This window comes from Pelodiscus sinensis, chromosome 17, assembly GCF_052426305.1.
Source record: "Pelodiscus sinensis isolate ZL-2025 chromosome 17, ASM5242630v1, whole genome shotgun sequence".
In the NCBI taxonomy this organism is placed as follows: domain Eukaryota; kingdom Metazoa; phylum Chordata; order Testudines; family Trionychidae; genus Pelodiscus; species Pelodiscus sinensis.
The window spans coordinates 31,818,316-31,833,826 of NC_143068.1; the positions used below are offsets into that span (position 1 = coordinate 31,818,316).

The window sequence follows — 15,511 nt, forward strand, 5'->3', positions numbered from 1 at the left end:
GCAGGTTTAATCAGACCAAGCACAGCTGTGCCCTGCCCCACCTCCCCCCATGCACACATAGAACGCTCCACCTTGGAAAAGCATATAGACTGCCCCATAAGCAACCCAGAGGCCATCCGGGTTCCCTGTAAGCTGAGCGCTTGGGCACCCTCCTGGATGAAATTCAAATACTTCCCAGCTGATCAACAGAGCTCCCTCAGCTGGCAGCATGTGTTTCAATGGGTGGTGCACATTGTCCATACCTTGGCGCACGTAACAAAATTTATTCTGCACATGGATGGGAAAAATCAGAGACACCATTGTGAGCAACCCAATGGGGCAAATGCCTGCCTCCAGGACAGAGGTGAAACGACATGGCATACCCCGATAGATTTGGTGGGGAATGAGCACTATACAGTCCTGAAACTATTTCCAGAGGTTCCCATTGCTTTGACCTTTACACGGCCAGTTGTTTTAATAAAAACCTTTCTGCAAGACAACGTATGGTCTCTCATTCGGCCGTGTGGATCTGGTCCCCGTCTAGCCCCGTGATGTGTAGGAAGGCTTGAAACCGGAGCCCCCAGCCTTGAGCTGTGAGGAATCACTGAAGGAGGGAACACCAAAGGAAGAGAAGGTTTTGGTGCTGCTAGGAAACACCCATTTGTCAGGGGAAAGAAGTGAAAGTGAACCGTGCTCTATGGAGCTGAACTTGTCACGGTCCCTACTTCAGAACTGCCGCCTCCGTGTCTCGCTTTTCCAAGAGAGGAACTGCTCCCATGACAAGATATCCCTAATTGGAAGGGTCTTTGACTCCCAAGAGCCACGGGCCCACTTGGATGACTCAATGAACGGAGCTGATTGATGAGTTTGACATCTCTGGAAGCATCACGAACACTTAGCTGCCTTCCGTTTTTACTCGAGGAAAACAAAATGACACCCTTAAAAAAAACCCGAAACAATAATTAATCCCCAGGCAGCATGTTTTCCAGCTCTGAATGTGTCACTGATTCTATGATAGAAGAAAACAAATTTTAAATCCTGAGATGAGATCTTGCACTGCTATACACACCACTTAGTAGACTCAGTTGCTGGTAAAGTTTTAAAGGTTTCTCCAGGGATTAAATGACGAATTCCAAAGCACCGGAATTGAAAGACACCATTTCAAAGTGCTGTCAGGCCGGATTTGCCATAAGGGAACCCAAGATACCAAGGGACAAAACTAGCTTTGCAGTCCTGGGTGATGTGTCCTGCTGGAAAGGGCTCACCCTCTCTCGAGCGCCCCCTTCTGGGCGAGGACATGTCTCCACAAGCTCCCACTTGGAGGACTGTTCTGGGAGTGGAGGGAGGGTATCCGAGGCGCCCTTTTCTCTGGGTTGCCTAGGACCAGGCTTCTTTCCTGCCCCCTTGAGTAGCTACTGGGAGGCTGCAGGGGACCCCGGCCCATCCACTCCTCTGGGTCCCAGCCCAGCCATCCCTATATTGCACTAAGTCAATCCTTACTGTCCACTGTTACTGGCTCCATGGGCCACTGCACCAAGAATCTGTTCTGCCCTCTCAGCGCTTTATCACCAAGTCTTCACACCAACCTGTCCAGGTGCTGCCATCCTCCTAGCTCGGCACACCTGGTCTTCAGCCAGGCCTGGGCTTCAGCTGGGTCCACAATCCACCCTGAGCTGCCCAAGGTCTTGCTCCTTGGGTCTGCTCTCCTTGAGCTCCAAAGAGGAACTGCCAGGGCCCTGGCCCAGGAGTTTCTTTATACTGGCTTCTTGGGCCCTGATTGGCTGCAGTGGAAGCAGCCACTCTAGCATGTCTGGAGGACTTCTCCTCTGCTCTTTTTTCTGGGGTGGAGTGTGGCAAAGCCACCAGCCTCCAGCAGGGGGCACTGGGCCAAATCCACCCCATCACACCTGCAAAGCAACCTCCACTCATCAAAGTTCGCATCTGACTTTCACACTATTGGCTGCGTCTACACTGGCAGCTTCTTGCACAAGAACTGTTTTGCGGAAGAATTCTAGTGCAAAGAGTCTTCCACAAAAGAGCATCTACACTGGCATGTGCTTTTGTGCAAGAGGTGTGCTTTTGCACAAGAGCATCTATGGCAGTGTGGACGCTCTCTTGCACAAGAAAGCTCTGATGGCTATTTTAGCCATAGGAGTTTCTTGCGCAAGAAATTCATGTTGCCTGTCTACAGTGCCCTCTTGCACAAGAGCTCTTGCACAAGAGGGCTTATTCCTCGTGGGGAGATGAATAACTCTTCTGGAAGAAGCCCTGTTTTCCGACGCTAGATTGTAAATTTACTTGTGCAAGAACACGCGTGCAGTGTAGACACCTGGCAAGTTTTTGCGCAAGAACAGCCGGTCTTGTGCAAGAAGCTGCCAGTGTAGACGTAGTCACTGAGTATTTCACGACCTGCCTTTGGAAACCTCCCACAGAGGAGAGGAGAGAGAGCGGTGCTGGGGGTGCATAACGCAGCTACCCAGCTGTGACGCGCTACTGTCACCAATGAATCCCACAGGGGACAAAGAGATGCTGCAGGCGGATAAGCCTGTTTATGTAAATATCTCCCAGCGCAGTGTGGCTGAGGTTAAGAAGATCAAAGAAAGACTTTCAGACATTTTAACAAGAGACAACTTGAGCCTTTTGCTTCCTCTGCAAATGATCCAGCAATCTTTGGGAGATGGGGGTAGGAAGGAACAATCAACCAATCTCAGCTTGTAGCTCACATGCTGCCCTTCAGTGGCTGATGCTGTTTACTCCACCAGTACAGGCAGACGGAGAAGCCTGTTATCCAGAGTGGCTAACGTGTACCCCAGAGCCCCAGGAAAAGGACATAAACCAGAGGCGAGGGGTGTGAACGTGTAACCCTGCACACGGTTAACCGATGAGCCTAGGATCCTCCATTAACCTTCACAGTTACACGCAGGCTCTCAGGTCCGCATGCACACCAGCTCCTGGGGGGGGGGAGCCACCTCCCCCCATCCTCTGCGCTGCTGCCTCTGTATCAGAGGCAGGAGTGCAGGGAGCGGGGGGAAGCAGGAGCAAGTGCAAACATGGAAGTGTCTGCACACACCCTAGCTAAAGCAGAGGAACCAGAAAATATAAAGCAAGGGGCCTATAGGAGGGGGTGGCCAAACCCCTCTGAGATTTGGTGGGTATGTCTACACTGTCACCCTAGTTCGAACTAGGGTAGCTAGTGTAGGCATTCGAACTTTCAAATGAAGCCCAGGATTTAAATATCCCGGGCTTCATCTGCATGTTCCCGGACAGGCTCCATTTTTAAATGCCCGTAGTTCGAACTACCTGCCCATGGCTACAAGCGGCACAGACTAGGTAGTTCGAATTAAAGCTCCTTGCAGGAGGTTTAACGGTAGTTCGAATTAGGAGCTTTAATTCGAACTACCTAGTCCGTGCCGTGTGCAGCCGCGGGCAGGTAGTTCGAACTACAGGCATTTAAAAATGGCGCCCACCCAGGAACATGCAAATGAAGCTGGGGATATTTAAATCCTGGGCTTCATTTGCAAGTTCGAATGCCTACATTAGCCTCCCTAGTTCGAATTAGGGGGCTAATGTAGACATACCCAGTAGCAGCTGCCCCCCGAATCCCGTCGCCCCACCCTCCAGGAAAAGCTTTGCCATCACCACTGTGGTTAGTGCTTGCAACTGCCTGGCCTGTCCCAGGTCCCCAAGAGACATAAGCTATAGCAGCCAATTCACTTGCCTACTGGGGAAGCTTCCCCTACCTGAGGGCTTTTGCCAGAAGTGCAGCGACAATTAGGGGTGTGATTTTTTAATGCCGTTGCCGTCCTGGCCACAGCCCTGGTGCAGAGACCATTCTGCAAGGCTGGTATTTCTTCTTTCGCTCGTTGAAACAATACATGCCGCACTACCAACAGCTCTCCTGCAGGCAATCGGCTGGTCCGCCCCTCGGGGGGTTTGCTGGGCTAGCTGGACTGGTGAATCTTTCCTAGGGCAGGCCTGGACTTCCAGCAGGTCGACATCAAAGGCATTGCACTTCCAGCAGGACACCTTCTAAGCTGATTAACATCTCCCTGTGCCCTCCCGTCCGGTCTCCAGCAGAATCCAGATTCTAGGCTGGTCTAGCTGCACCCTTTCACAGAGCAGCGCTACCCAAGAGGCTCCTTTAGGAAAGTGGAGTGATGCTGGGTTCGGACCCTTGGGAAATTCATTCATCCCCGGAACCACCATTTAAAAGGGGGAAAAAAAAGTTCTTCAACATGCCCATTGCTCACTCTGCAGGAGCTACACATTTTCTGATAAATAGGCTAGTAATGTGTCATGATCATGAGGGTTAGCCAGCAGCCTGGGGACTAAAGGGTTAACTATGTCCCTTACCTAGCCAGGTGGAGTAGCCAATAGGAATGTAGGTAGGAATTTCAAACTGGGACAAAGGAATTTTTGGTTTTGCCCTCCTTTGTTCTGGGCAGTTCCCTCCAGCTTCCAAGGGAGACGGACATGTCTCTCTCTCTCGCCAAGAAACGAGTCTTCATTTTCTTTAAGTTGGAATAAAGTTTAGATAAATCTGTTAGCTTTTATTATTGTATGGGCTGGGTATGGGATCTGCTGTCTGTGCACTTTTAAACTATGTTTTGCTTTTCTTTGTAACTAAGTTCTAGGGCGGCCCAGGGAGTCTCTATAGTTACGTGGTTACCTTTCAATCTAGTCATTATGCTTGCAACAGGAATAGCGTGGTGATGATAAAAGTTTTCTCTTTTGCTTTTATTAACCTGGTATTGGTTAATGGTGGTGTCCTGCTTTTTACTTCAGGGGTGAGATTTTCCCAAATGGTCTCGCCCCTGGTTTCTTTATTAATTTGGGTGGTGGCACTGCGAGATTTTATCCCCAAAATCTAGGGTTTTAAGATTGGGGGGAAGTTTTTTACCAAAGCCTGGTCGATATGGTTTTGGGGTACACTTGCTGGCCCCCACTTCTGCATTGATCGTGCCAGAGTGCGGAAGGAGCCATGACATAATGAAACACCAGCCCTGCCTTCACCTCCCTCCTTGCCATCGCAGTTCCCCAAAGAGCACACCCGTGCAAGCTAAAGCAAGGCGGAGAATTGCTGTCATACGGAGAGTAGGACTCAGAGCCCACGGTCCCGGCCCACAGCTCTTTGCAGGTTTCAATTCCAGGCGCAGTGTCCCCAGAAAGTGGGGCAACTGCGAGAGAGAATCACATAAAACAGGGAAACGCTCCAAACCTTTAATCCTCTGTCTCACACATGTTTTCAGCAGGGCCATCTGAGAAGCGAACTAACAGTGGGCCTGATTCTGCAGGGAGGTCTATGGCTGTCCATAGGCCTCCATGCAGATACAAGGGGTCTGCCTGGCTATGGCTCATTGCTGACCCTTAGGGTAGCTCGTTCCAGTTAAAAAGGAGGGGGGAAAAGGCAACGTTAGATTCAGTTATAAAAGTGCTCACGTCGACTGCAATTTCTTTCCCGCGAAAGGAATCTGAATGGGAAAAAAAGAGAAAAAAACCACAGCTGCAGACTTAGAAAACACTCTGTCGCTTCTTGCTTAGAGTCGAGATAATCGAGGGTTTAATCATCTTGCTACTTGAGCCATCGCAGTTTGGGAGTATATACTATGGCAAAGCTTTGGCCGTGCCCTGAGGGCCCTAGGCCTCCTGGCTGGTAGTGTTTGCCTCAGAGGCTCGCTGTGGCCCTCCACACGGCCTCTGGCCCTTTATTGTGGGCAAGGGTCATGGCCTACTGAGCCAGTCTCATCATAGGCTCGTCCATAGTTTGGGGCAAAACCCCTCCATAGTCCTGGGCTGTGTCTACACTGGCATGAATTTCCGGAACTGCTTAAAACGGAATACTATTCCGTTTTCAGTTTTTCCGGAAAAGGAGCGTCTACATTGGCAGGCTGCTTTTCCGGAAAAGCCCTTTTTCCGGAAAAGCGTCCATGGCCAATGTAGACGCGCTTTTCCGGAAAAGAGCCCCGATCGCCATTTTCGTGATCGGGGCTTTTTTCCGGAAAAGACTACTGGGCTGTCTACACTGGCCCTTTTCCGGAACAGTGTTCCAGAATAAGGACTTATGCCCGAGCGGGAGCAGAATTGTTCTTCCGGAATAGCGGCTGATTTTGTACAGTAGAGCATCGTTGCTTTTCCGGAAATTCAAGGGCCAGTGTAGACAGCTCGCAGCTTATTCCGGAAAAGCGGCTGATTTTCTGGAATAAGTGGCCCAGTGTAGACACAGCCCTGGTGTCTCCTCTCAGGGGCAGGCTCTGTAGCGGCCTGGGGAGGGTTGGGGGGAACCCAGGCCCACCCCCTACTCTGGGTTCTGGCCCAGGGACCCTAAAGCATTTCCTCTACTCCCAGTCTTGCAGCCTTTCCCTGGGCCACTTCCCCAGATGATCCCTCCTAACACCTTCCTGGTACCTGAGCAATCCTTCCTGCTCCTCCACAGCCCTCCACCACTCTCCCATCCTTGGCCCTCTCAGTGCACATCCTCACTCTCAGTCCTTGGCCTTCTCCCTGCCCTTCCTGAGGGGAAGCCTTTTAAACTGACCTTCATTGGCTGCAGGTTAGCCTGATGCTATTGGCAAGCTCTTCATTAGCCCCAGGTGCCTACCTGCCTCAATTACATAGCAGCAGTGCCTTGCCTGTTCACTCAGAGAATAGAAAACTATTTCCTGTATATTTGCCCTCCACCAAGCTACTATAGCCAGCTGCCCTGGGTCTCTCACAATACATACACTAAACCCTAGAACATAAACTTGGACTTCAAGCGTCACTATGTCCCATCCCTTGGCCAATGTAACTACCTCAGAGAAACGAGGGCCCCAAGTCTGCCAGTGGTTTTGTGTCTGAGTAGCTTTACACATGCAAAAGCTTCAGAGGGGGCCAAGTTAGTCTGTAATAGGAAAATAGAAAAAACTTGCCAGCTGTCTACACTGGCTGCTTGAATTTGCGCAAGAGCACTGTCGTTCTAATGGAAGAATTCAGTGCTTCTTGCGCAAATACTTAGACGCTCCCACTCAGGGATAAGCCCTCTTGAGCAAGAATACTTGCGCAAGCGGGCCAGTGTAGACAGGCACCTTAATTTTTTGCACAGAAAGCCCGATGGCTAAAATGGCCAATGGAGCTTTCTTGCGCAAAAGCGCATCTATACTGGGCACGAATGCTTTTGCGCAAAAGCACTTTTTGCACAAAAGCATCCTTGCCAATCTAGACCCTCTCTTGCGGAAATACTTTTAACGGAAAAACTTGTCTGTTAAAAGTATTTCTGCAAAATCATGCCAGTCTAGATGCAGCCCCAGATGGTATCAAGAGCTTTCGTGGGCACAACCCACTTCGTCAGATGACAGGAGTGTTAGAAGTCCAGCTCCAAGAATAAATAAGGGAAGAAAGGAGCGGGGAAGATGGGGAAAAAAAGAAAAAAGGAGAAAAAAAGGGGTGGGTGGGAAGAAAAGAAAGACAGCGAGTAGATAAGCTTCAGAGGGGTAGCCAAGTTAGTCTGTAATAGGACAAACTAAAAAACAACCAACAGTCTAGTAGCATCTTAAAGACTAAATAGTTACAAGAGGCTGATAAGAACCGCTAGCACCTTCATTGGTCGGTTGGTTAAGTCATTAACATGTGGAAGAGAATGTGCGAGCCAGACGATATCCCAGTTCATACCATTTGTATAAGAATTAAACTTGTGAATGAAGTTAAGTTCCAACCCCCCTTCACTATGTATCTGGCTTGTGGAATTGGTCTGAAACAAGTACCTGTGCAGGGAGTGCCATTAATTTCATTGGGACTGTTCATCTGAGTCCAGTTACCCATGTGTGAAGTGTTTGCCAAATCAACTCCTATCTGGCTGCCAGAGAGTCTTGTCTATCTGCATCCTCCTCTATTGATGACACTAAGAACTTGTGAAGTGTCATAAAGCTGTCATGGAGCATTTGCGGTGCAAGGACAACCATCCAGCTCAATTACTGAACGTTCAGCCCTCCTCCGTGCCGTTCACAGAATGGGATGTCACAAAAAGAAAAGGCAAAACAGTATGAAAGACACGGGCAGTCTGTACAGAACAGTGTCTTGCATGCCAACCAGGAGGGAGAATAAAGATAAAAAGCTTCTCTCACCGGATTGTTCTTTTCTTTAGATAATGATAGCTGCAAGAGGCCATTATGAATGATTGCTCAGTTTCATTATATTAGGAATTACTATGGGTGACGCCTTCCCATGGTAGCAGTTGTTATCTGTGTCTGTTACTTGTCATCGTATCTACCTGGGGAGAATTGCGTTTTATAAGGTATAATCACTGTTGATTGGCCTTTATTATCTGAATGAAGCATGGTGCTCTCCAGAACCAGGCGAGGTGTGTTGTATTGTTAACCCTTTCCGTATTCAGGAGACCCAGCAAAGCTTTGACTTCAGTTTACAAGCCTCATCACAACCTAAATGGGTCTCACCCCGCACTATACACACATGTGCATGCACACACACACATGCACACTCTCCATTTCTGGAGCTCTGCACCTCTCTAGAAAACTAGATAGGGGGACTGACAGACTGAGTTGGACCTCCAATCCATCTAGCCCAGGATCTTGTCTCTGGCCAGCAAGCGATGTGTCACAGGAATACCTAAGAACCTAACAGTCGCAGATGAAAAATATTCTGCCGGCTACATCAGATCTCATGCTGGTCCCCAGTTGTTAGAGCATGGGTTCCCAAACTGGGGGGCATGAAGAGATTCTGGGGGGGGTGCAAGGCAACTCAGCCCCCCCCCCCCCATCAAGTTTTGCTGCCCTGGTCAGTTCCTTTTTTTTGGGCTCAACAAGTTTTGCTATGGGGGGGGGTCGTGAGGGTTTTTAAAAAATCAAAACGGGGGTGTGCTGCTGAAAAGTTGCGGAACCCCTGTGTTAGAGATTGTCTTAATCCAAGGATGGGGAACCTAAGGCCCGGGGGCCAGATGTGGCCCCTGGCTTGCCTAGATCTGGCCCCCAAGGCTCAGGGCTTCCCTCCAGCATTGGGGAGCCCACGCTGGGGCTCCAGCTCCCCACCATCTCTCTGCATGGCTAGAGCACACAAAATCCACTAGCCTGGGCCCCTGCAGGGTCTGGTGTGTACAGGGAATGCGGGGAGTGTCTTTCTCCTCTGTCAGGGGCCACATCAGTGAGGAGTTGGTTGGTTGGTTCTCACTTGTGTGCAGCCCCTAACTGACTTTTCTGGGGGTCTGCAGCCAACCCAAGAAAGATCCTCCCCATCTTAATCCCTGGCACACAAGGCTTAATATCCCTTCCAGAACGAAGGACTGTTACTATCCATATATTTGTCCTACTCAGAAAGGCACTATTTGTGGGCCCTGGATGGCTGGCGGCACATCCTCTCTCTAGCTGCTAAATGCCATAGAGAAGCTAAAAAGCCATCAGGAAGGGGATTGTTCAAGGGCAGGAAGGGTTGTTCCACGCCCCTTCCCTGGACATTGAGTGCCTGCCTCGTACGGGGATCTTTGAAAACCTTCCCCTCAATACTTTCCTGTTATGGCTTCGCGAAGTGAGCAAACTACTTGTCAGCCGAAATGGTCAGGGCAGTGTGTGCGTGTGTGTTACACCCAAGTCTTCAACTGCTGAGACGCAAAGTCTCGTTGCAGTGGGCAGCCTAGGAGGCTGGAGGGCGCCCCGAAAAATAGTTTAACGTCTGTGACTTTACTGCTAGGACCGGGGTCCTGTTGCAGAGGGCAGCCAACAGGCTCTCAGATGCCCCGGTGTGTGTGTGTGCGCTATACACCCGAGACTTCAACTGCTGAGACCGGGGTCCCTTGCAGCGGGCAACCTGGAGGAGGTTGACGGGCGCCCCAATGAGTTTATAGGGAGAGCTTATAACACCTCAGATTTTAGCTGCTAGGATACAGAAATCCCTTCGCAGCGGGCAGCCTGGGGAGGCTGAGAGGTGCCCCAATGGATCTGTCCCCTGGAAGCGACACGATCCAAAACACCCAAGCTTTTCCTATACCTGTCCCTTTTGACCGGCTGAAGTTCTTTTGTTTGTGTTCGGTTCGGGTACAGCAGCATGGGTTCAAGTCAGAAGCTTGACACGCACTGGCTTATTTATAGGAGAAAGAAAGAGAAAAGAAATAAAGAAACTTGGTTCAGTGTATATATATTTATTTTATAAGTGAATGAGGGCATCCCACTTATTCCCAAAGTTTATAGCTAAATCACCTTACCAAAGGCAGTTTACAATAGAAATGAAGCAGTTTGCTTTAAGAAACTATAATAAAGTAACTAAACTTATAACAGAGAGACAATTAGAGTGTACACATAAAGAAAACACATTGCAGGTACAATTCTCACCCCTGCGTTCCAGACTTGGCGTGGCCAGCATCTTTCTCTCAATCCCTCGGGAAGAAGTAGGGCGAGGTTGGGCGTCCCATGGACCTCGGGAGACAATCAATACCTGCCAGCAGGTGTAGATGATTGGAGCTCAAATGGGGTGGGCAACTTAACCCCTCTTTATACCCCTTGGGTCACATGGGCTTCTTCCTGGTCTCAAGTGGCCAATTAGGAAAAATGGCTTTGAACGCCAAGTTTCCCACGAAGGGTGCAAAGAATAATGTACACCTGGGAAAATGCAGACAATGGGCACCTCTGGTATGTGATGGGCGAAGATTCCTCTCCTGGGACAGTGCAGGCGTGTCAATTACTGATACTAGCCATCACGGCAACGTGAGGCCTCCCAGTCGTCAGCTAGCCCATTTACTGTCTGGTTTCTGTTTATGGTAGAGTCAGGGACAGGCACCACACCTGCATTCCCAGGGCATCAAAGGCTGACTGCCTTTCTCTGGGGGGGGGGGGGAGAAACAAGATGGGGTTTGTGGAAAAACAAGATGGGGTTTGTGTCTGGCTACACTACTGCCAGGCCAAAGACATGTTACTTCACTGCCAGCAAGAGGAGCAATGGCCACAAATGACAAAGGAGGCCTCCCTCCTCTGGCATGGGGGCCCCACCAGGAAAAAACATGGCAATTCCCAGTGTAGCCAACTGGCCGTGGCCTCTCTCCTTGCCCCAGCTGATCAGCACTGCCTGCGGATTCATCAAGATGCAAGGCCAAGGCCCTCAAAAGTGTCTGGTAAGCTTGAGACACCTTAAAGGGGGCCTGTTTCTGACTGTCCAGCCCTTTCGGAAAAGGTCTGGGGCTGAGCATCAATTACCGCCCTGGGGAATATGGGGAACTGAGCAAAGAAGAAGATACCAAAGAGCTGGGGGGGGGGGATGAAATTTACATTGCAGTCTCATTCCCTGGCCAATTACAGGCTTGAAATCAGTTTGCATTTGAATGGGTTGCCGGCAGGCAGGCAAACTGGGCATGGAATATTTGGAATGAGCAGCGAGAAAGCCGCCTCGCCTTTGTCTTCAAAGCCGGCCTGCACATAGGGTCACCTCCCGGTTAGTGCCTCTTTCCATCCTGCCAAGTTCTGGCATGAAAGACACTTCTCTAACCTTGAGCTGTTTATTGAGGAGAATTTTAATTCTGCCTGATCGCCGTAATAAGCGAGCATTGCATTCCAAAGGCTGAATGATGTAAGCGTGGGGGGGGGGGAGTTTTTTGGAGGGGAGAATCACTCTGTGAGCCACAATTTGCATTAACAGGCCTAAACGTTTGTGGCACAGGAAAGTATTTACTTCTGCACTGAGCCAAAGGAGGAAAATTGCTTTCAAGAGCCGTATTTAGACTAAGTGAAGTTTTGATCTCCCTGAACTCATAAAATGAATCACGCCAAGGGAAGTGGAGAAGAAAAATGAAAGAGACACCTCAGCTCACATTTTTTATTCCTATACAACTGCGACGCTTCACTGCTTAGCCTGGTGGTTCTCAACCCGCCGCCAGGGGCCGCTTGCAGCCCAGTCAGCCTGTAGCTGTAACCAGACCCACCAAAGAAGAGGGCAAAGGAGGCACCTGCCCCAGGGTGTCTGATTCAAAGGGACTTGGGGCTCCCAGCTGCTGCCACTACCGTGCCAGCAGTAGTGGTTAGAACCCTGAGCCCTTTAAATCACTGCTGGAGCATCACGCAGCATGCCATGGTGGCTCTGAGGGCTGCCCAGGGGTGGGGGTGGCATGGCACACTCCAGGCAGTGCTAACCCGCCCCTTTTGCAGAGACTCCGCCCCTTCCAGGAGTGCAGAGACCCCCCCCTCCCATCTTGTTCAGGGAGCCAGCAAGTCTGTCAGACCCCCTGGCAGTGACCCACATGGCATCCTCAGGGCCAGGCCGATCTTATATCTCCTGCGTGGAGGCAGCCCACATAACACAATGCGAGTGGCATCTGTGGCCCACAGTGGTAACGAGGTGGAGAACCACTGGGTTAATCCAGTGCATCCCCTATTAGTGGATTAGGGGGGCAGCCTCCCCCATTCAAGGGGCACAGAGAGGGAAAGAAATAGCGCTAATGTTGATCTTGTGGTGGAATACATATCCCCCAGCCAGCCAGGCCTTCGCCGCCTGTCCCCTGAGCTTGTGAATCAGTCTTGCGGGCCTGCCAGGTGCCTTTCATTGAGAATGCCTAAATTAGAGCCCCTACACCCTTATTCGGACTCCTCCCAACTAAGGAGTTGCAGTGGGGGAGGTCTAGGTTGGATATTAGGAAAAACTATTTCCCTAGGAGGGTGGGGAAGCGCTGGGCTGGGTTCCCTAGGAAGGGGTGGAATCTCCATCCCTAGAGGTGTTTAAGTCTCAGCTTGACAAAGCCCTGGCTGGGTTGATTTAGTTGGGATTGGTCCTGCCTTGGGCAGGGGGCTGGACTTGATGACTCCTGAGGTCTCTGCAGCTCTGTGCCCCAAGCAGGACTAACAAAGGGGCCCCGTGCAGGTGTCTGCTGCAGCAGGGGGGTTCACAGCCTGACCTTAGTCACTGCTGTTGGAAGTGAAGAGGGGAGGCGGGGCAGAGGGTGGAGTGAGGTGAGAGGTGGAGTGAGCCAGCTACCCAGCTGTTCAGACGGAGAGAGCCTACCAGCAGCCATACCCTGTCTTCATGCGCCTGCTGCTTTGTTCCTGCAATGGGCTGAAAGGCGCCAAGGGAGGTTCATGTTGGACATCAGGAAAAACGTCCTGTCCGGGGGTTAAACGCTGGAATCAATTGCCTAGGGGGGTTGTGGAATCTCCATCACTGGGGATATTGACGAGCAGGTTGGACAGACTCCTGTCAGGGATGGTCTAGACGGTGCTTGGCCCTGGCTGGAGGGCAGGCGACGGGACTTGCTGGCCTGTCCAGTCCCCTTCCAGTTCTAGGCTTCTGTGATTCCTCCTCTCCCCCTTTTCCCGGATGCAGCGAGTTGGAAACTCCCGAGCCAGGGAATGAGCCAGAGGCCGGTTCAGCACCTGGGACAGCTCCAGCGCCTTAGCCCCGCGCCAGCCTCGCTGCGCCTGCAGCTGTTCGTGGTAATTACACCCCCCCCCCCCCATCAATCAGCGACCCTCAGCCCGTCCCCGGGACTCAGCCCAGCGCTCCAGCGCTGAGGAGGGGTCCCAGCTCCCTTCCCCAGCTGGTCTCCAGCGTCACGCTGCCCGCAGCTCCCCAGCCGGAGTTGATTTGTCCCCCCCCCCCGCGTCTCCCGAGGCCCAGACGCCCGTCACGTGGCGGGGGGCTGCGGGGGGTATATAGCGCCCTGCCTGGAGGGCTGGCGAGGGGGTTGATGTGTGAGGGGACCCTGCCACCTGCTGCGCGTGGGACCAGCGGCTGCATTCTCCGGAGACCCGCCACCGTGAGTGCTCCCCCGCCCCCCCAGGGAACGGGCCCGGGCCGGGGTGTCTCCCCCCTACCCAGAGGTTCTGAGTCCGCAGGGCTGCAGCTCTCCAGCCTCTCCAAGGGCGCCGCGCTCTGCGCCGAACGCCCCTAGGCCAGCGCCCGGAGCGAAGCCAAGGGGAAAGCCGAGCGCTGTAACTTGGCGCCGGGGCGTGCTGGGGAGCCCGGGCAGGCAGAGAGGCAGCCGGGGACGGGGAGATCCCCCTTGCCAGGAGCCGGGGTGTGAGGGCACGGGTTGGGTGGGGGGCGGCTCTGGATTACCTGCTAAGCGCGGGAGGGGCCGGGGCTGGCCGGGGACTTGCCCCGGGGCTGGAGCCAGCTGGGTTGGAGCGATCGCTGCTGGCCCGGGGAAGCGGCCCGGGCCGGTGCCGGGCGGGGCTGCCTGGGGGCCCCCGGCTCTGGGTAACCCCGAGGGGGGGGGTCTCTTGCAGGCGGCCAGCCCGGAAGCAGAGGCCATGAGGATCAGGCTGATTTCGGCTGCCTCCGTCCTGGTCCTGCTGTGCCTCCCGCCGGAGAATTGCTCCCCGCTGGAGCTGCGCCGGGAAGCCGCCCCGCCCCTGGCGCTGGTCCCCGAGCCAGCCTGGGACCTGTGGCCGAGGAGAGCTGGGCCGGGGGGCCCGGCTGCGGGGCTCCCCTCGCTCCAGAGACTCTGCGAGGCCGGGGGGCCGGAGCTGCGGAGGAAGGGGCGCTCGCCCGCCGCCCGGCGGAGAGACGGCGGCAGACCCAACTCGCTGGACCTCACCTTCCACCTCCTGCGGGAGTTCCTGGAGATGTCCCGGGAGGAGAGACTGGCCCAGAAAGCCCTGAGCAACAAGCTGCTGCTGCAGAGCATCGGGAAGTGAGGGCGGGCGGGGCGGGTAGGGGGGCGGTTAGGTCCATTTCTGCGCCTCGTGGGGGGCGCGCCCCGGCGCCCCGCGACCGCGCAGCAGCCCGGGGGCGCGGGGGTGGAACCCGCGGGGCGGAGGGAGGCGGCCCCCGGCGCCGCTGCGGGCTGCGCGCCCCCCGGTGTCCTCGCTCCGTCCCGTGTTCTCTGTGTGCCCGAGCGCGCAATAAACGCTGCTGGAACAAGCCTGCTTCGCTTCAGCCGAGCCCGCGGGCTGCCCCGGCTCCGTCCCGCAGGCACCGGGCCAGGGGGCGGCCGGGTTCCCACCGCGGCGCCCGCACGGGAGGGGGCTGCCCCCAATTCCTCCCAGCGAGCAGGGTCCGCAGGCCTAGCGAGGGGGGGAACTGGAGACGGGGGGGGGGGGGCTCCACGCGATCCCACGGAGCACGTGGGGGGAGGGGGCAGCCAGGTTCGAAGCTGCCACCGGGGCTGGACGGGACCGTGGGGTTGGCACTTTGACCCGGTGTCACTCCGGAGTTGCAGCGGCTCCACGCGGCCCGGAATCGGAGCGCGCCGCGGGCAGGCAGCGCTGGCCGGGCGCGGATCCTGCCCAGCGCCGTGCCTAGGACCTCATGCCAGAGCCCGCTCGTGGCACCTCCACAAGCGGGGGGGGGGGGCTGTGTCCGCGGGGGTGGGAGCGTGTAGACACGGCCCCCGACACAGCCCCAAAGCAAACTCCAGCGACAGGCGGCCCGCGATCTCCCCGCGGAGGGGGGGGGGCTGTTCACTGCTCTCCCGATGACACCCCGGGACTCAAACCGCTTCCAGGCGGCGTCGGATTCCATCCCAGCCCGCTGCCTGTCCAACTCCTGGACCTCATGCCAGCGGAGCGCACCTGGGCTGCCAACAAAGCCCCCTCCAGCCCTCTGGCGAGCGAGCTTCCCGCCCCCC

At 54.1% G+C, this 15,511-nt stretch overlaps 1 protein-coding gene across 1 annotated transcript; it reads left to right on the forward strand.

The window, feature by feature from the left end:
• The first annotated feature begins 13,414 nt into the window (after positions 1-13,414).
• On the forward strand, positions 13,415-14,840 carry LOC142818783 (urocortin). The gene is made up of 2 exons (XM_075900772.2): positions 13,415-13,696; positions 14,169-14,840. Exons 1-2 carry the CDS (start codon positions 13,628-13,630, stop codon positions 14,577-14,579), a joined length of 480 nt encoding a protein of 159 aa, XP_075756887.1. The 5' UTR covers positions 13,415-13,627; the 3' UTR covers positions 14,580-14,840.
• Positions 14,841-15,511: the final 671 nt, after the last annotated feature.

Excerpts from the sequence above, each read along its gene's own strand:
- LOC142818783 (XM_075900772.2), top strand. The coding sequence starts at position 13,628 with ATGTGTGAGGGGACCCTGCCACCTGCTGCGCGTGGGACCAGCGGCTGC. Across the intron at positions 13,697-14,168 it reads TTCTCCGGAGACCCGCCACC|GCGGCCAGCCCGGAAGCAGA; the intron begins GTGAGTGCTCCC and ends GGTCTCTTGCAG.